This window comes from Macrosteles quadrilineatus, unplaced genomic scaffold (genome assembly GCF_028750875.1).
Source record: "Macrosteles quadrilineatus isolate MER2022 unplaced genomic scaffold, UCM_ALF_1.0 Scaffold_2__2_contigs__length_208266976, whole genome shotgun sequence".
In the NCBI taxonomy this organism is placed as follows: domain Eukaryota; kingdom Metazoa; phylum Arthropoda; class Insecta; order Hemiptera; family Cicadellidae; genus Macrosteles; species Macrosteles quadrilineatus.
In genome coordinates, this window is record NW_026542595.1 from 31,571,886 (window position 1) to 31,594,162 (window position 22,277).

At 34.6% G+C, this 22,277-nt stretch overlaps 1 protein-coding gene across 5 annotated transcripts in view; it reads right to left on the minus strand.

Moving 5' to 3' along the window:
* LOC128985349 (proteoglycan Cow) overlaps nt 1-21,949 on the minus strand; it is a 239,196-nt gene extending 217,247 nt beyond the window's left edge. For all 5 annotated transcript variants that reach the window (XM_054404771.1, XM_054404767.1, XM_054404768.1 and 2 more), the window contains exon 1: nt 21,754-21,949. In XM_054404771.1, coding sequence (XP_054260746.1) covers nt 21,754-21,861 — 108 coding nt within the window. In that variant the 5' untranslated portion in view covers nt 21,862-21,949. The remainder of the gene's footprint in view (nt 1-21,753) is intronic.
* Nucleotides 21,950-22,277: the final 328 nt, after the last annotated feature.

Sequence of the window (22,277 nt, forward strand, 5' to 3'; positions counted from 1 at the left end):
ATATGGCTGACAACTTTGTTAGTCCTATGGAATACCCTGTATTTTATGATTGTTTTAGAATGTAAACGCACAACTTTTAAACCTTTTTATTCTTGACATTTTTCTCTAAAGCTACTTGTTTAGGAGTTACATCGAAAAAGAAATGGTTTGTGAGTACATCCTGCATCCTCACAGCTCATAAACGTAAGTTTAAGAGCGGAAATACAAAGAATAAACAAGTTTTCAAATCACATCTACATTTAAAAAAAACCATAAAATAAATTGTTCCAATATCAAAGTAAGCTAGCATTTTTGAAAATGGTGGCCATTTTTAAAACAACAAAATCAGTATTTTTTGACGTATTTTATATATTTTTTTGAACGAGGACTTATATGTGACTTATTTATTCTTTGCACTTTCTCTCTCAACTTACTCGTTTATGAGCTACAGGATGCCGAATGTACACCACAAGCCTTTCTTTTAGATATAACACGCTGTAACTCCTAAATGGGGTAGGTTTAGAGAAAAAATGTCACGAATAAGAAAATAGCTTTTAAATTGTAAAAGAATACTAAAATACAGCGTATTCCATAAGAAATAACAAAGTTGTTGGCCATATTGGAAAATTGTGGATATATATTTTTTATTCGTAACCATTCCTAAAAACATTTTTTACAATTAAAAGGGGTCGTCTAATAAAAAGTTAACTCTATATGGAAAATAAAATTTGTGTATGTTCACTATGTAATCTCAACCGGGATGAAACGTGTACCCTTTTATAGCAGAATCTCCAATTTAAAAAAAGATACGTCAATTTTGGTCTAACAAGTTATATTTAAATGAATATGAGTTTTTTTGAATTTTTAAATGGCAAAGATTGGCGGGCACTTGGAAATTTTCTTAAAGAGGCGTGGAGTAAAGGGTGGGAATTAATGGAGTATAATTATTAAATTTAAGAATTGAGATATCGATACAAAAATTGGAAAAATCTATGTAATTTAAAAAATTTATAAAATATTGTTTGTTAAGTATCTATCAAAGTAAATTATAAAAGTAACAGGTTTGTTTTATGAATTATTAACTGTTTGTAGGAAAAATTCAGATTCTCAGTAGGCTACATTTAAATTTTATTATTCATTCAATTGTTATCTGATCTTTATTAGTATGTAGTGCTATTTGTGTATGTTCTGTAGTGGAAATCAGTTTATTTTATGAATAATTGTATGTGATTCATGGTATTTTTTTAAACGGTTTTAAAATATTTTTAAATCAGTGTGTCTAACACAAAACAGACGGTCTTTGACCATTGTTCTTTGCATTTAAATAAAAAACACTGTATTGATATTTTATTACAATGAACACATTTTCTTCTTCTTCATCATCTATCTTCTTCATCATTTATTCATCTAATAATTCTTTTTGTAGATTATCGTAACGCAAAATGATTAATAAATTATTGCATTATTATCCTTACCCGTTTTAAAGTTATAGCTTAATTTCTAAGAGACTGTAAATTTATCTAAAAAGGGGGGTTAGAGGAAAGCACAAGGGGGGAGGAGTGTTGACTTTCGGGAAAATGATAATCGCAACATGGTCTAACAGCATAGAAAAATTCAGCTTTCCCATAGTTACTTACAACATCAAACCTATATCGACTGTGGGCTACGTACCGTCCATGCGCGCCTCGGTACTACTACGAATTTTCCACGTTTACTCTTACTGAAATCAACGTAGCTCTGTTGTTTTTGCACGGATTTCTTTAAACTTGGTGTTGTTGTACTACTTGTTAGTTTTTCTAACCATAAATAGTTTGTAACATGCCCTAAACAAGCGCAATATTTCCGATATTTCATTTTTAAGTATGTTTAAATTTTATTTTTTGCAATAAATGTTGATTAGCGCCTAAAGTATAAGAGATAGAAGAAAGGTTGTAATAACCTTTTTAAAAGACAATATATTTAGGCGTAGATAGACGCTTAATTCACCTTTCTATCATTAACCGTTTGTGAGTTAGACGCGAAAACGTAAACCGATGACCCGCGCAACTTCCCCCCCTCCCTCCCGAGTTGTGACCACCCTAGAAATGCGACATCATAGATTTTTTTCATCTACTAGATGTCCCCAACAATAATCAAAAGTCAAATTTTGTCAGACTTTCAGTGCATACTCAACCCGTTTAGCGCCTGGACTAATTGCATTGTCAGATTTTTCCAAAGCATAATGTTTAGCTTAGTCAGCAGAGAGAATACATTCGTAAAGACGTAGATTTGAGAATTAAATATATTTCGTTAAAGTTTATAACGCGAAACCAATTTGGTGGATTTACCAAAAATAGAAATTCAACGCATATATTTGAAGCCACAAATAGACCTTGTAAGGTGAAATCTAGCATCCAGCTGTTATGCAATACACACAAAACAAGCATTGGTGAGATGGGTAAGGGGGGGGGCTGACTAGAAGCAGCTGATGATCCAGTCCGTGGAAAGATCAAACAAGTAGATACTTCATCTGGGTTAGCGATCGTCAATACAAGACTAAACACTTCTAAACTACATTACCTGGTGAAAATACCTGTAGACTATAATATAAGAAATATAAAAACAACGGAAAAATAATTCTCCATAAAAAAAATCTATTGAAATATAGTTGTAAAAGGGTTACAAATTAAATCAAAATATATTATCTATCTAATACGGTGTAAAAAAGTAGGTCAATTTACGTTGACAAAAAGATAAATTATTGGCTGTTCATCAGTGCTATACAATTTTTTGGTGCAAGTACAAAGTAAATGAAGTGTGATGATGCACATAAGAGGTTCTGAGTCTAAAAATTGGCTTCCTAAAGAATATTGTTTTTAAATACAAAAAGCGGGAAATTTTTTACTACGTTTACTGTTCAAACTTAAACAAAAATATAATTTTTGCTCTCATACAAGTTTTGCTGAATACGTAGCCTACCTACTATTTATGTTTAAAATATTAACAAACCCTGTGTTTCAGAGTCTTCAAACCACTAAAAGGAAAATAAGCAGATCTAAATCTCAATATTGTAGCATATGGTTTGAAAGCTTAGAAAATAGCACAGTTTTCAACATATTTTGCTACCTTCTTGTATACAGGGTGTTGAAAATGCTAAAGACCAATGTTTATTTTTATTTTCATGAAAGACCTTAATTTCTGGAACTATTTACAATGGAGTTTTTATTATTGATCCTAGAGCATTTTCAATGATTTTTATTTAAAATTTAATGTATAACACGAAAATGACAGCATCCAGTCAAATCCGCAGGTAATTGATAAATTGCTGAATCGTGTTTAAAAACATGGTTATTTTAGAAAATAATTAAATAATTATTTGGGAAGCCAATTTTTAGGCTTGGACACTCTTATGCATTATCACACTTCATTTACTTTGTACTTAAACCACCAATTTTTTCTACACTGATGACCAGCCACCCTGTATAATTTCGTGAAATGTGTTCAATAATATAGTGAATTGCAGTGCAAATAACAAAGTTTAGCAGTCGGCACGCTATTTCCGTTGTAGTGCAGATATTTAACTAAGCAGTGATTTTTCAAAGGTCAAAAGGTCGATGGCGCAATGTTTCAATCTCTGACGGATTGCTCAACAGTGTAATGCAGTATATGTAGGTGTGGAGCCCGTGTGTCACCAATCCGTCCTTGATTGTTGCATACAACTTTACTTTGCATACTTTACTTTACTTTTCAAACGTTTACTTTGCATACACTACTGTGTGTGTGTGCGTGTGTATCAGACCAAAGTATTCAAAAAAATCAATTTAGAAGAAAGTTAGTAAACAATTCTCAATTGCTTCAAGTTTATAAAACATAGTTTAAACACAATACAATGTTTCTTCGAAATTAAATACTTGAATGGATATCTGTAAAACCAAACGATACCGTACATAAAATAGTTTTTCCTGCCAAAAAGAGCGAACCTAAACATTTCTCTTTTATGTTCTAGGGTTTACCGTAACATGTTCTGCTTAACCAAATGTGAACCAGTTTTGTAATCTTTAAGCTCAGCGTTATTGTTTATATTCTCACATCCGCCCCTCCCCTACCCACAGAGGGTGGTATTATATCATCGCGTTCTCGGTAGAAAATTCCATTAATACAAATAAATATATTATCAATAAGATATATGTTTTATAGAATATGCCATTAACTTAAAATGATATTCGTCACCGATCCCGATGGGTGTACGGCGCAAACATTTAAAATTAACTGTTAGTTGGATAATTTAAATATGATAAAACTGATCATTTTAAATCTCAAACTCAAGTTGATGTGATACTCATAACTGATCTGGAGTGTGAAGTGATATAGAGGCAGACAAGCAAGCCGACACTACTGCCGAATCGTGAAACAAATTCTGTAAATTGTCAAAAGAAATCAAACATCACTATAACACCGAAGTTCGGTTTTTAACAAAGGTGAAACTTGGAATTGTTTTTCAAAAAACTCATAATCTATAATATTAAAACGAAAGTGTGTTTTTTTATTTCACGATTCTGAATCAACCACTCGATGGATTTTCATGATTTTTGTGTTGAAAGAAAGATCATTTTGAGAACTAGGGAATGTCGAAGCCATAATTTTAGTTTAGGGTCCCAGTTTTTTAGAAATTAAGTTTTAATTTTTCTAAAGTCTAGCAGCCGACGCTAAGATTCTAAACTAGCTTTTGGCATAAAATAATTTGCTTAACATAACAGCTGTAAACATTCAGCTTTTGTGTCACAAATTCAGCATTTGGATAAAAATGTAAAGACATACTTAGGGTGTACTATTTATACTATGTGTAATGCTAATCATTGGTACGTTCAATTCTTCTGTAAGAGGATGACAGATTAACTAAATATACATAGTAAAATACTAGGATGTTCAAATTATTTTTTAAATCAATCTTTGTAATCTTCGATTTGTTTTAGAGCAATATAATTTGTTTTAACTAACAGCTGGTTAGTTAAAAACCATCCTTTTATGAAATCGTAATCAGTTGTTGTTACGTTTAGAGGCGCCTATATCAGCGCCCCAAACGTGAAAATATCACTTTTATTTCAACTATGAATATATTGTAGTTTAAATTAACTAATATGGGAAATTACAATGTACGTTTATTCAATGAGGGTGGGTAATTATCAAGGATAGAACTGATAACGGTGTGGATAATAATCATTGACAATTACGTCATTGGCTTTACTAGCGTGTTTACTTATTATATTCCTGCTACATGTGACCAGTTATTTTTTTCAAATGAATGTTATTTGAACCAAACAGCTGTTTCAAAACAAACTGTTATTGTTTTTACTTTTCTTTGTTTACACTTATTTATTTAGCAATTAATGCAGTGAAATTGATATAAAGGATAGGTGTGACGATTAGTTTTGATGTTAGGACACCAAAGTTAAATTATGTGTACTGTGAATTTTATTGGATATTATCGTTTTATTTTAGGTCGTTTCTATTCAGACCTACTGGAAATTGTGTATAGTAGTTGTATTTTGGTGATAATAATTATGGAAGAGGCAGATATGCTATGGAAGGTGGTATCGTTGACTAGGTCTATACACTTCTCGATTGACTATTTCTCTCTACCGTAGGCTACTTATAATCAGAGTGCGTCTGTGCGAATTGGCTGCAAATCTCACTTCAACGCTTTTCACATCGTAAAAATTGCAGAATTGCTGTTTTATTGTAAAATTATCGGATTTAAAATGCATATCGTATAGGCCTATGATGGAATAAAAACATATTTGGACACACAACATTTGCTTACAAGATGATTTTTCACATTAAAACTGCAAGAAACTTTGCCTTTATTTGTGTAAACTAGCTGATGTGAATTGTACACGGTTTTAACTGACTATATATACTGAATTCCCGTACGTAGGACGGGCTAACACCTCGTAATACCTAATTATAAAACAGCAGCAGACAGGAGGTAGTCCACGCCCAGCCCTACACCAACACGCCTACTCGCTCTCGCTATCGTCCTATCCTCCGTTTTTTACTACAAAATGCGCCAAGGTCACGCCAGACACCTGGAGGTCACTGGGACACAAGGCGCTAAAACTCATTCAAAGTCGCTTGTAGACTAGAAAGGCAGATAAGTTTGAAAATTTTAATCTCCAATCTGTGTCATTGATGAAATATATTTCATCGTTTGGTAGGTAACGTTAGGATGTTTCCAAGGACAAATCACTTCATTGTAAATTGTACCATAATTATTAGTTAACCCCCTACTGTCCTAATTGATTTATACCATAGAATATTAAAATATATGAAATATATAAAACTTATATAATATATAAATATTGAATGTTAAAACTCTCATTTGGACGTTGCTACCATATTGATGTTAGTTAATGACTTAACATTTCTTCAGCAGTTTTATAGGATCTGTGCTTCGATTTCCAATAATTTTAAAACTATCTATGGCTCAATTAATGCTATTTTTTATTTAATAAAATCTCAACATTTTTAGCCATAAACTACAACGTTTCCTTCTCAATTCTCGATTACACCTACAACTACCGAATGCTATACTACAATACAAAGGAAATTTCGAGACTTTACCCATTTTAGATTTTAGTTATATTCATTTTAGCTATATAATATGTTAGTTACAATATCAAAAGTAAGAAAAAATAATCGTACTGTATTAAACTACAAGTGGTTTGCCATTTGGGGAAAATAAGCTATATTTCTTCGAGCTCATGTCTGGCAGAGATTTATAAATTCTAACATCCTCTCCGATATTTTGTACGTCAAATATTTGCGCAAAAGAGCAAATTTGCATACAAGCCGCCGTCAAAGAAGCTGTCCAATATTATTTACATTTTCGTGTAACGTTAGCACTCTCCCGACGTACGAGGAAGCCCGTAAATTGTACACAACACTAAATACGATTTACCGAGTGAATAAATATTCAGTCCCAGGTAATTTACAACAAATATATGAGATTTATCTGTCCTTGAAAACGCGTGTTTTATGGATTTCCTGTTGGCACGAGTGGGATTTAGCTGAAGAAACACAGTTTTCGCTTTGTAAACAAGTCTAAGAAGATGCATGGATAAATCTCAACTGTGGATAAATTATGCGCTCGCTAAATGTAACAACACTAGTATGTTAAAATATATCAGTAAGTAAACATAAATAGATTTCCCACCTTTTGAATGTTTTTTGAACAGTCTTAGTCGTAAATCTTTTGTCTTGACGATTTAAAAAGTAAGTTTTCGAAACTTTCTTCAACACAATTCATGCACATTATTTTGAAAATTATTGAAAAAATATGCTTCGTGTTTGCTACTCTTTTATCGTCAATATGAATTGAAAATTATCCTCGGAATAATTTTAATTTGTAGGACCAGATAGTGGTTTTATGTCATATGAAAAAAATATTGATCTGATAAAAAGGATACCTAAAACTATATACAGTATTTCATATGATAGGGAAGTAGCTAAGTTATACAGTACAGTATTAGGATAGACATAGGCTAACATCGCGACGTATATTAGGCAAGCTGTCCGTCTCATGTCTCATTATACGGCCTAACGGGTTGTCTCATAGTCGAGCAATGAGATAAGCCACAAATTAGTTGAAAACATAGGCTACATCAAAGTGGTTTGATCCTGCACAACAACGAATTATTTTTCTGTTGGAATGTTATCATGGACTGTGCATGATAGCCTACCAAGTGCAGTAGTTGTGTATTCAATACATAACACAATTATTGTTACAATGTTTACTAAACTTTGGAATTTAATACTATCTTTAATAGCTTTATAGCACGTAGGTAGGTTGCCTGTATGGCTATAACAAATTGTATAAATACAGTTGTCCTAATAACTTTCCTACCATGGTAAAATATTATGTATTATGATTTACCTGTTTTGACATTTGAATTCGATTGCCAAGAGAATAACATTCGTAATCATTTGTATTTAAATTATATTAGAAGCTGGGCAGAATTGTTTCAGAGCAAATATAATTATTGCTTAGTAAAGCCACGAATATTGGCGAAACACTAATACAGTAAAATTTTATTTTTTAATTCAAACTTTACATGCAAGTAGAGACACTTAGTGCAGGAAAAATGATGTTGCAAACAAATATTCCGACCCTACCATCAAACCGAAGCCACAAACTCACACAACCCCACAGGTTACAAGTGAATATAATTACTATAACAATTTGGGTTTTGTTATGACAATCGTCAAACTCCTTCTATTACACTAGTAGAGCTGTATTGTGCTCCCTTACATTACCACGCTTTATCAATAATAAACAAAGCCAACAATATTAGTACATTACTCGTTAAAGTTGTACTAAATTAAATTTTCGGCATTATTTTCAAGATTATAAAAAATAAATACTACGTACATTTTATAAAAAAAACCATATAGTTGTGAATACTAGTAAAAATGTTTGTAAAATTCCCTCTCCAGCTTTTTCTTGTTTCTATTACAAAATATAATTAGAATTTTTTACAGCAAAGCATTGTGGAACAGTAGGCTACTCATTGTCTTATTGATACAGCCTACATGTATAGTGTACATGTTTTTGCTTCCGGACTCCGCTGGCCTGTTAAAATAAACCATCATTTTCTTATAAACATACCGAAGTTTTCATCCTAATCCATACATTGGATGTAAATATATCTAAATTATTGAGAATGCATATTTCTACAATGCAATTAATAGTATCAAAGATAATATCTGTCATTGGACACCATTTTAATCAATATCTGTCATTGAACACCACGGACAATCGCCTTACTTTAATGAGAGTAACTATGATGATAGGTAAAATCACTAAAGTTGCATAACGTTGGAAACAAAATTTTTACATGAAACAGGGGGTTGCACTATTTTGTTTCGAATTATAAAGACCATAACAGACAAATATCAATCAGAACCGGGGTTTTTTTTTTTTTTTTTTTTTTTAGAAAAATCAATTTTTCTGTTTTTTCGTGGGTTTCTACGGGGAAATAGCCTAAGTTACAACTTTTGAACCGTAATTTTTACAGAAAAGGGATTTGTACCATTTTCTACAGAATTTAAAGGGCTATAACATACAACATTTTTATAAAAATCTTAATTTGCTGTTATTTTATGGGGTTTTATGGGGAAATCACCATTAAAAATCCAAATTAAAAAAAAGATTAAAAACGCCTGGAGATACCATGGATACCGACATACCAAATTTTAAAAAAATATAACAAAAAGTGTGACCTGTAGCTCTGTACACATCCACACTTATAGAAATATACACACACGGATATACGTCACTTCGAGAACCACTTTTGGGGGTTCAGGGGGGGCCAAAACAAATATATATCCACTCAAAATTCAAACTCGAAAATGTTTACAAAAACTAAACTTTGTCCATATACTATATAGAAGGGGAGCAAGTAAAAATGCACAGTTAAAATTTAACAAACTATTATAATTTCAGTTTTAAAATATGAACAACTAGCAATGATAGTCTTGTCGCTACCGCTATTGCGGACATGCTGGGGCCATGCTGCACCACAGTAGCCTACTGTATATTGTATACAGACAGTGGTGACAATCACTACCCTGGGTGTAAAAAGTAACGGCCAGGGGCGAAGGTAAATCAAAGGGGAGATAAACTCGCATATAAACTTTACATGCAGGGTTGTTCCATTACAGTTTACGAACGGGACTTTTATTTACACGGAGAAAAATATTATTTATAGGGAGTGTATGGAAACAAACTGCAAATACTACACTTGAATCCTGTTGTGTGGGAAACAAGATTTCCTTCTATTAAACAGAATAGATTAGACAAAATAGATTTAGATTTAACAACTCTTCCACAGTCATACACATTAATCAAAATGTGAAAAGAATAATTGCAAGAAACAAAATTTAAGTGTTTCACTTACATGACAATAAATGAACACAACTACTTTTTGTATCAACATAATTTACGGAAAAATAATAATGTAAATTATTTAGCGTTGAACAACTTTTTTATGTTAGCTTGACCGTGGCATTATTTTAAAAACAACTGAATACTCCAATCACTATCAACGAATTTCTTATAATCCATTACATTTTTATTTTTGCATTTTTATCGGCATTAATGAAGAAAGAACAATACTTTGATCCAATAAAAATAACATTGACTCAACATGTAAGAACTTCTACTCACCCTTCAAATGAATTTGAATGGATTTTTTATATTCAGTTTGTTAGAAATAATCAACCTGATTATATTCATAACATGTAGTGTATTACGATAGTTAGTTATAGTTAGGGGAATATTACGGAATCATCGAAGAACGGAATTTCCGACATGTTGTCAGGCGAAAAATTAGTGCGATTGAAGAAAGCGAAGCTTTGTCACTCAAAGACCAGCCAATTTAGCCAGGGTATCTTTAGTAAAAGTCTATAATGACCAAGGACGCTAGACCTACTCTGCACAGATTGGAACCGTTAATAAAAGAATCCAAACTATTGTCAGAATTTTATTTCTATATAGGTACCTAATTATTTATTTTACTACTTCCGAATGACAAGGCGAGCTTCGTTCTATCTCTAAGTTGACTATAATATATTTTCTCGATTGCAGCTTTGCTTCCAAGATTTTCTTGAAACAACGATTCAAAATTAAATTGAGAAAATGCATCGTTTCACTTTGGCTGGCTGTATTAATAAAGCTCCAGAGTTTTGTATTTACATCCAACTTATTTGATGGCTGACTCATTCATCCATTTTTAAATCCCAACAACTGTAACAAGTTAAAAGGAACCAAGTAATGTGATGGTAAAGTTTAAATTGACACCGGCGCCGTTCTCCTTTACCAATCCTGTGTCCAGCACTATGTAAAAGAAGCTCGTTTGCATGGGAAACTTTGTCAAAGGCAGGTCCCTGGACATTAGCATACTTGTGAATGCCACAAAGGAAAGTAGTGAGGCACAAGACAACGCCCCGAGTACGGAAAATCTGCACAAACCACACACTATCATCGGCTCTAGGCTCTAGGAAGATCCCCGGGAATAATTGTCTCTTAAAGCCGAGTTTACACGCTACGATAAGACGTAACGATTTGTCTGCAACGACAAAACGTTCATGCAAGACGGAACGTGTAAACTGGTAGTCGTTACGTTTTGTCTGAGTTGGAGTGAGGTTGGAAGGTTGGTGGAAATTTCTACCAATTTCTTTAGATCGTAGCGATTTTCTGTAGATCGTAGCGACAAGTCGTTGCGTGTAAACGGTGACTCGGTCATCGTTGCAACCTGTAGACCCTCCGATGTCACGTTGGTCCAGTTAACTGTTGTGTAATTATACTGTGTAGTACTGTTGTTTTAACCGCTGTGGTATATTTGGACTATGTTGTGTAGTGTGTAGTTTATTTTTACTGTTTTGTGTCACATTTGTCACTATGTCAGACATAAGTCAAGCCTCTCGTGACTTTTTAATAGAGTTGAGGCCAATGTAGAATTAATCAACAAATATAAAGAAATTAACCCGTCTGCAGACAGGGCAATTTTCATCAACTTGCATGTTTCAGGTATTATTTTGCAGAGGGATGTTTTAGAAATGAGTGTCGTGAATTCCAAGTCTTTGAAACTTCTACCAGTTGCAAGGAATCGTAAAGTTGCACTGAGTATTTCATGGGGAGATACTGCCTTTCTAATTATGGTGTTTTTTTTTATATATGTGGAGAGTCATTCTTAAGTAGTTCCTCCAGTCAGAGGGTTCGTTCCTCAACTCCTTTAGCAACTCCACATGAGATAATTGTTTTTTCAGTAGCCAATGCCGACACCACTTACTTCTAGGTTTTCTTTTCCTCTTAAAACTTGTTTGCAACAGAAATAATGTAAACAGACCATAACAATAACTCGTCCATCGTCAAATATACAAGGAGCCTATTACCTACTTTACAACAAGATACATCTGGGTGTGGTTTGAGAGCCAAAGTTAGAGAAAAAGACGGAACGTGTAAATGGTCCGCTCAACCTACGACAAAACGTAACGATTAGTCGTTGCAGACAAGTCGTTATGTTTTATTGGAGCGTGTAAACCCGACTTAAAGCTGCCACAGTAGTCTTAATGATCAGAACTAGGACTGGGGCCCATGTACTTTTACGTCATTTATACGTATCCACAGTTTTAGAATTTTTTCTTGATCCTCCTATTGTAAATGTACTCAATAGGCCAACATGATTATGCTGGTTTGTATGAAAGCATAATTCCTTACTTCCCATAGTGTAAACCTGTTTGAATTAAATCCCCCCCCAAACAAATACAGTTTATATTGGTCTGCAGAATTCCTGACGCGAGTTATTTTACTCTTTACATAAGTATTCGGTTTTACGGCCCGAAATGAGCGACGGGTAGCGTGACGCCGTGGGGCGGGGCGAGAAATGATTTATTTTCAGATTAACCTTTCTTTGATAAACGCAATACAGCAAATTCGGTTTAATGAGCGGGCACTCAGTAACGAAATTTGCAATGGAATAGTGCTGTATCTCGTCCAGATCAATATTTCATTTAACATTAAATTGTTGTGATTGTCAAGTAAAAGTAATAGCTAGTAATTTAGTTGATTTGTTGATGGCTGCAACAATAAGATTTGTCTACCCCTGATAGCCTAATTATTTACCTCTAATCCCTAAGATAGGAATTAAAGAATCGTCTATCTTAGAATGTGTACTACTAGTATATTGTAATAAGTAAATCTCAATATATTATTTATTACGCTAACATAAACTAATGTTTCCGTTAAACCAGTAAGAAGGTAAGCAAGAAAGTACTAAATTTGGAAATGAAGTTCAAAGAGGATGTAAATTAAGTTCGACACAGCTACGTAGCAGGGATCTATAATATCTGTTCCATGTTCCATCGCTATACGAACGCTTTGATTGGCTTTGGAAAGCACCGGTGCACGCTGTTCACTGCATACTCATGTTTTCTCGATGAAATCTCTTTACAGAAAACGTTTTCTTCTTCAGCGATCTCGTAATCTACACAAATGCGTTTCCGTACAATTACATCCCATTGATGCAACTTTCCGAAATTGGTGTACATTTTTGTTCATATGTTATACTATCAGATAGCGTAAAAATACTAATAGATTACAAGGAAACGTTCAAAGTGTCGGTTTGGAAAAAGCACATCACCCATTCAGGCGCAGTTATTTTTTTCATAAATTTTAGAAATCTCGAATTAGTTACTTACCTCATCTTGCACACATATTACTTATTACTAAAATATATGTTTTCATGTAAAAAAATAAAGATACAGTCAACATTCGACAGCTCACGTATCAAATATACTTGCATGTGCTTCACAATTTTACAGTTAACTTATTTATGGTTTTATTCCCCCAACTGCCATAGGAAATAATGTTACAATCTGAGCTGAGCCAAGTGGAGAGGACAAGTTACGGTAAAGTAACGTTATGGAATAGACAATTGAATACGTTACCACGCAATGTGTCCAGTGTGGTTGTGTTACGTAGCATTCCCGAATGTAACCCATAGTTTATGCACTAATTGTACAATGAGAGGTTGACGCAGGGAAGGTAAGTAAGCAACATTGTACAATGTCTCACTTGACCGTAGGACCGTCAGGCGACAAGTAGGATTATTTCAGCCAGTCGCAGCCCTCCCCCTCGTACCCCGACATCGCAGTATCCGACTCACATTTCCGCACGTGTCTCGGATTTGGCCACCAGATAAACCTTTACACAATTGAATTTTTACAAGTGTCATTAAATAAATCAAAAAACAGTGAAAACTGCTGTGGGCCCCAATTAAATCTGGAGGTTTAGATGTTAGGGAAAGTATATTTTTCTTTAAAAGATTATTGCGTTCACTGTAACTGAAAAATATCTTGATAAGGAGTAGCGTTTGGAATGAGAAACGGAGTTACTATTCCAGAACGATCTGTTTAAAACTAGAATTTGAGTTACCGGTATCTGTTTGACTTGACTAAGGTTAAAGTTACATTAGTAAGCCTCGAATAAAAAAAATTCTATCTGAATTTCAAAACAAGAACTTGAAATTTTCCATGACAAAAATACTATAAAATTTAACACTAATCAGGTCTCGCAAAACAACATCGAATAAATTCATCTTTTTCCATCTACAATAGTCAAAGAAAATAATCAAACTAGCATATTTTATGCACAGTATGGTTCAGATTCAGTATGACCTGTGTGTCATATACTGTTATTTTACCATTACTGTATTGCAAAAGGTCCAGTATTGTTACTTCTAGAAACAATGCCGTTATGCATATGTGTTGTAGTTAGGTATTTGAGCTTATTAAGGCAATGTACATTAAATGAGATTAGTAAGAATGACGTCATATCCTATAACTTCTACAACACAATTCTTTCTGTTCACTATTGTTGATGATCGAAAGCTCAACGAATGATTTCATCAAGGAATGTTTAGAATAAATAGTCTTAAACGATATTTATACACATCGAGATCACGGGTAACGCTTTAAAGCCAGAATTCCACCGAATAAGGCATAAGAGGTTTATTACAGGTAAATGGAACCAATAGCGGAGTTAGAATTTACGACTTTCCAAAGATCCACATAAAAAGGATTTGGTGTAAACCGTTCTTCAGCAGCTACGGTGGAAATTTGCTTCAGTTGAAACTCGTAAAAACCTTTTTTCTAAAAATAGCGAATCCTTTTAGATTGAAAGTGCTCATATAATCCATCCATTTACATGATTTTGTATCATAATGGCTATAATTACGTCATGATTATTAGTGGTAAATGTCCGATCAATAGAACAAACGATAATATTGTTGTTATCGCGTACGTTTTGCGGGGGTAATAATTTTAACTGATTGTACTTTGTCCAGAAGACCAAGTAGTTTCTACTTATGTACTCGTAAGCTGCGACGGTATCTATTAGAAATGTTAAGTTGAATTGGTTAGGCAATCGTAAAAATAAGCATCCATTCTTTATTTGGTGCTCGCTCATTTTTTCGTTGTTTCAGTAATTTTATAACCTCCCATAGTAAAAGCATGGAACATGGTAAAAGCATAAAAGTTAGTAAAACTGTTTAGTCCTACGAAAATATTTACGATACTGCGCTTCTTCATCAAACGGTAGGAATATTTAAAGAATCTACGAATGACATTAAATGGCACCACCAATGGTGACAAACATCCAATTTGAACAAGCATAAAAAGAAATATGGTTCGCGTGTAGACCGAAAGAAATGTATAGACTCTCAAAATCCTCTACCATCCCCTACGGCGGTAGAAAGCATTTATTACGCATTTATTTTACGACGTATCAAGTAAGTTGTGTCAATGGTTGTGACAGCTATTGGTATGATTTGAGTTCAGAGAATAATTGGAGAGTATGGACTGTTCAATTTATTTTAAACCAAAAGTCGCAAACCTTTATATCCTAAACCAAGTTCATACTGCGTAGTTGATGTTACGTTGGAATAACTGAACTACTGTACCACGCTGTCAGTGGAATTCGAAGGTCGACCCGCGATCCTCAAAAATGGCAAAGTAACACCGAGTCAAGTAACCCAGATAGTATTGGGTTTACAACAATGGCGGCAGATAGCGATTAGTTGGAACAGTGACAGATGAAAATCTTAAAGGCCGATAAATCCCCCCTCCCTTTACAACTGGGAGGTCCATTTGCAGAGAACCTCACGCTAACTTTTATTAGCTTCGCGTTGGAATGCTGGATCGGGAAATGTCTATCGCCTTGGAGTTTAGAGAAATAAGTATCGGAAAGCTAACAGCAATGGAGATGAACAAATAATAAATGGATTTACCTATTTCTGTTCGCGCATCAGCTTAGGTATTTCAAGTGTAAAAAACTCAGTGCATATAATAAAAATCATTAATTAAATTAATTAATTAATTAATCTTAATTAAAATCATTTTACTTCTCAGTTTTTTCCCCTTCAAGAAACCAAGCACATGATAATCGTAATGAAGATCTGACAAAACGAATACCATATACTAACCGTATGTTTTATCTATGCCATGCCAATACTGTAGGAGCCTACTAAGAATTGAGTTGAGTACCAGGTAAATTAGAAATAAATATATTAAAATGTATCCATTTCCATGCAATGACATTTTGTATATAGGATAAAGACATTATCAAATTTGTTGGCTAAAATATTATAGTCTTACTCGACGTGTAATTGAAATTAATAAACTAAATAAATAATACAGAAAAATATTTAACTTTTCAATCGAACTACCTATTTGATTCATATTATTAACGTAGTAAAATTTCTAATAATAAATTCTACAATTCTCGTCACGGGGATTGCTTTGTGCTGGTTATGATACCATGGTAGTTTATTTTTTACACCATCTCAAAACTTCTTACCTGTATGCTGTAAAGAATGTGGTATCATAACGATAGAGATGATTACTTTGATAAAACTATCAAGAAATTGACAATAATCCCGTTTCGACAGCGGTATATCCTGAAGCCAGGAATGACTCCTTCGTCATAGCGCACGTCCTTGGTGCCGATGCCGGTCCTGACTCCAAGATGGCCGCCGTGCGAGTGTGTGCGTGTGTGTGTGTGTGTGGGGTCCGCGGCCTGATGGAAACTGGACCCTGTCTAATAATAGCCTCGACCCCGTCGGCACCTGTTGAAATATCACCTGTGTGTGATTTGAAAGGCCTTCCTGCGTTTAATTACTGAAAATTCCAGTTTAATTTTATTCCGCTTTAAAAATTACATTAGACGTGAAAGACCTTTTATGTAGCTATGTCGGAAGTCGGAAGTCTCTGAAAACAAAGCTTTGATCACTGCGGTCGACCGTCCTTCGGGCCAGTAAACATAGTGCGGTTTAAAACTCAGTGAAGAAACTACTGTATAAGACAAGACCAATTATACAGTATATTGCTAAAGAACTAACATATACTTGTATGAATTACAGAGCGATTGCCAATATGATACAACACTACAGCTTAAAACATTCATACTTTCAATTATGCACAAATTTGTATTATTTATTGTAAAGGGTTCACCTGTACAATTGCATCAGCCTACAATACAGTCTAGAGGGACCCATGCACAAATTGCGCATTTTAATAGGTTTAAAAACTTAATTTTAATGTACAAATAATAATGCAATACCACTTTACTTTTTCAAAGATCAAGATCTACACCCAAAAGACTGACTATTTTATACGTTAACCTATTAAGAAAGTTGGTCAGAAACATCTTTGAAAGTGAACTCTAGAAATAACTGAACACAAGGGGTGCACTTGTTCGTTACCATTTACCTGTACGCCGGATCATAAGCTTTAAAATGACACCTCAATAGTAAAAATCGGTTCGTTTATGACGGCTGGAAAAGGGGCGTAACGGAGACATTATTATCTAACTGAACATTGAAATAATAATTATTCATTGGTGGAATAGTTTCTAATAAACACAACTAAGTTAACTGTTGAAAATATCATTTCAATCTTCATGATTCCCTTCCGATCGGTATACAATTTAGGCAGTGTTGTACTACGGTACTGTAATCACTTGTATTGCCAATCCAAAAAGGGCCAAATCAGGACTCTGCGCTTCTCTTAACACAGGTCAAAAAGCTTTATCTCTGAGATTAAACGATCACAACAGTGAAATGATTCTTAGAAAATAATATTGCTTACAGTAATGGGCCTTCTACGAATATCAGAATCCAACCCAATTAAATAGGCATCCTTTTAAATGTTAGGATATTTTAGTTAAAATTCACATGAATGCCTACAATCCTTTGTGGTTTTATGATTTGGTTGAACTAATAACTATGCAACCATAGTTAGTTTTTAACTAATACTAACAAACAGCTAAATAAATCTATAGTGAGTATCGGATTTTTCGAAACAATGTATTAGAAACGTCGATGATGGGAGTGAAGTAAAAAATAAAAATGCGGTGCAGCAACGGGCGACGGCCGTACAGACATTCCTCAGTTGAGCAAACAACTATGTGCATTTCAAATATTTGTGTGTTACCCTTTCCCTGATAACAATACTATCTACAGAATCCAAAAACTAAAATTTGATCGAAATTGAGCTCTGCTATGCCTACTGGATTGTATTCTTCCTAATGGTAATTATGGGAGACAATGTTGGCCTATTTAGTGCCTTTAGCACTTTTATCTATGACATTATAAAGCACGAAAATATACATGGACTTAATGTTAAGTGTATGTACTATTTTAGCGCTAGTATAAACAATTTGTTTTAACTCGCAAGCGGTCATTTTGAGAAAAAAATTTTCATAACAGCCTAGTAAATTTTGGTCTAGTAAAAACTTACCAAATTCGTGAGCCAAGTTTTCGGATGGTAGTTAGCTTACTGTCTTAAGCGTTTAAATTCCTTCAATCTTTAAGAGGCATTATAGATTGAATACATTTGAGGTTGAGTTAGCAAAAATAATAATTCTTTGGTTAGGTAAAATAATAAAACAATGTCTTTATTTGCAAGCGCTTTTTTGAAACAACATATTTTCAGAACTACTAAACTAACTAATTAAGCCTAATACCATACCAAACAGTATTACCATTGACTATTGGATACTGAAGTTGTATTCAAAGTCAAAGCTACTATACAGAGTACCTACAGTACAGAGTAAGGTCTAATAGTCCAAAGTAAGAATAACTTAGGTTCAGCACAGCAGTGATATAAATCATTATACCCCCGTAAGCAATTGGGTGATTCAAATAATTTTAAGAATGATAAATTAGGATTTTGGCCTATATTCTGTGGAATATTATAAAACAGTTATTTGTAGAGTTCGGTTGAATCAAATACGTGGCTATTGTTGCTACTTGCCTAGTATGCTTTCCTATGTTCGCTTTCCTATTCCTAGTATAGGTACCGGTATACGTTATTGGGCTTCATATTTTCTTTGCAGTGTAGGAGTGACATAGAGAATTTAATCTATATATAAAAAGATTAAACTGAAATAAAATCATTTAACTCGAAAGAACAGTAGACGTAGATCCAGCTTTATTGGGAAACACATTTTATATATAGATGCTTTAGAAGAGATGTTCTTCTGAGGATAAAGTTTTTTTTAAAGAACCAATGAACAAGATAGTCAGTAGGTTATGAAAAGTGTACAAATTCAATGTTTTTTTAATAAGTATCTAACACGTTTTCCAAATTTATTGTTCTTGATCAACCCGGATTCGAACAGTTTCACTTTCACGCTGATATTTGTGAATTATGAAGCTACTACATCGCGTTTTCTCCGGGCAAAGCTCCATTTGGCAGTGATTGGCTAATTTGTTATTTAGGAAGGGCCAATTAGTCGGCGGTGCAACCGTCGAAACAAAAAGGCCATAAATAATGGCGCAGTGTGAAGTGTGCTGCCCTTTTTGTGCGTGAGACTCCCACCCTGTATACCACCCGCTACATACACAGTGCTGTCATAACAAGGGTGCTGGAACTGCACAAGGAGGTGTTGACGCAATTATTGTTCGATCGTTTACCACACACAACACGCATTAGGGCGTTTAAAAAAAGATAATTTATCATTCCTTAACCGAGTAAACCATGTCTGGAACGATCTCGACAGCATGAAAGGATCTTCATGGCTTTATGTGAACTATATGTCAATCGCAATCATTATGCTTTAGTTTATGAATTTCTAAAAACTTTACGCACACTCGGAACTATATTCTTTATTGTAGTTGTGATACTCTTCATAGTAAAACACAAACTAAAAACTAAAACACAAACAAAAACACAAACTAACACTACTTTGAAAAAAATTCTTCCTGAATGTGACAAATTACGCGTCAAGTCTATAATAGCTCCATTTGGTCGTGATGCATATTTAAGTGGATTTGTCGACTGTCAGAAGTCCTGAAAAGTGTAAACACAAACACCACTGAAAGCCTGCCACAAATAACGTCCACTTGAGTAGGAGAGAGACCATTACTGCTGGAAGTATAAGTGGATACTGTACGTCAAAACCAAACTGTTTATAAAAACCCCCATCGTTAAGTGCAGTGTACTCAAAATTGAAATATCGTGACACAGCCACTGTCTGATGTTAAACACACGTAGATCAGTGTAACTTACGCCATAGCCACCTCTAATACACAGACAAGGCTATTACACTCAACAAGAAGAGATCTAAAGAAATAAATGGTCACCAAATAATTGCGAAATTTCTTACATGACTGTTCGTGATACTGATTCGCCCCCCCCCCCAGGACCACGTCACGTCAGACACCTAATTTAGAGTTCAACGTAGCATATATTAGACCATGTTCTTAGTCTAGGACAAAAAAAACGGATATCAGCCTCCCCAGACCAGAACATTGTTTTCTGGAGTGCCTGTTTACAATATCAAGCCTTGGTGCAGTTCGGGGCTTGTGCCGAGAAACTTATGGAATGAAAAGTGGAGGTGTTTCGGTTGAGACAACAAAAGGGTTCCTGAGGGTGGAGAATGGCAGAAACCACTCGTCCTTCCACTGCCCCTCTACTTAACAATGGGGCGGAAGATGGAGAGGGTCCTTGAGTGCAGCCTGACACCTTGGACGATCATATCTGCTCATACAACACAAGTATGACTCACCAACTCGTACACTGACAGGCCAAGCATTACCACGCTTAAGGATAGTTCAAAAATTCTGAGAACTAGCCTATATCTAAAGAGAAGAATCTAAAAAAGTTTCGAATTACCTATTGATTTGATTTAATGTGAGATTAACACATACATAACGATATCGGCGAAAATAGAAGAAAGCGTTATTGAGCGTCGCCCAGCAGCCGAACAGACTAAAAAGCGAGACAGAAGAAACTAAGTATGATTTCAAATTATATTTTGACAATATTAGTATGGTGGTCACGTGGGTCACTGTAGTGATTCAGTAAAACGACAGTTGTGTGAAACATTTCAGGAGCATTTCACTTTGGAATATGTTCTTTGTGTCGTTATTTTTTAAAATCACAATTAATAGGCAGGCTATTGCTAACTAGTGAGACGTGTGAGTTAAATAATGTTATTTAGTATTCCCTCAAACTGCGCCTACAACACAGCTATAGCAACTAACCAGTAGCCAGCACAGTAGTAGGTGATGCACATGGAATAGTACCTGAGATTGAAGCCACTGCAATCAATAAGGGCCGCCCTCCGCCTGACACACATTCACCACCACACTACACTACACCTACAATACTGCTACCGGTGTCGGTCTAGGAGGATTAAACATTATAATGTTTTAATTAATTATAATGTTTAATCCTCCTAGGTGTCGGTGTCCAGTAGTGGTAGTGCAGTACATAGGTGGTTGCTGATAGAATTTTGACTAGATGAAGACACAGCAAATAATTTCTTAAAGAGGCGAGATCCAGGAACTAACACAAACACACACTTCTTCCATATCATCACTTCAATAATATCACGTACTGTACTAAGTGGCGCTACCGGTTATCTGTAGATAATAAGATGCCTGACAGCATAAAAAGTTCTATTGAAAGAAAACAATCCCGTATCATTATTACTTTTCATTAGTAAAACTATTAAATATAACGAATTTTTCATTACGCTAATGAAATGTTATCAACGCGGAATCGACACGAATATTTTGATTAAATTATAAACATACATTTTAAAAGCAATGTAGACTTCGCCAACATCTTTGTCTGTGATCATGGCACGATAATACATTCAACACAGTTTGCATTTACGTAAAACTAGGCTATGCTATAAGGTACTCTACAAGCAATAAGCAATGTACATACCTCATCTGCAAATTCAAAATCTCCCTCGAACTTCCTCTTCTTCTTGGCGTCGGCATCGGCCAGCAGCGCTAGCAGACCCACGGCCAGGATAATCCACAAACACCGCATCTCACTCACAACACAGCTAATGCCACTGTACAATGAACCTCTCTTGAGTGGATCGACTCGACTGACTATTGGTTGCTCTGGCGACGGCGACGGCGCGGCCACTCCAGCGCGAGCAGTGTTGCCACACTCGGGGAGAATTTCCCGCTTCGGGGAATTCCTTTCTAACAACTAAAAAATCTACAGACACCAGTTATCAGTTTTTTCCAGTTTCCAGTAATTGAACTGATTTGAAGACATCATCAATATTTGCTGATTACATGTATACATTGATTTTTGTGAACCTCTATAAAACCACTATAGGCTAAGCGGCTAAGCAATGTTATGGTCCCACACTCCACAGTCCACAGTTTTATCGCGGATAATGTCAAATTATAGTTGGCCACCACAGGGAAGTAAATATCATATTTTTATTACTT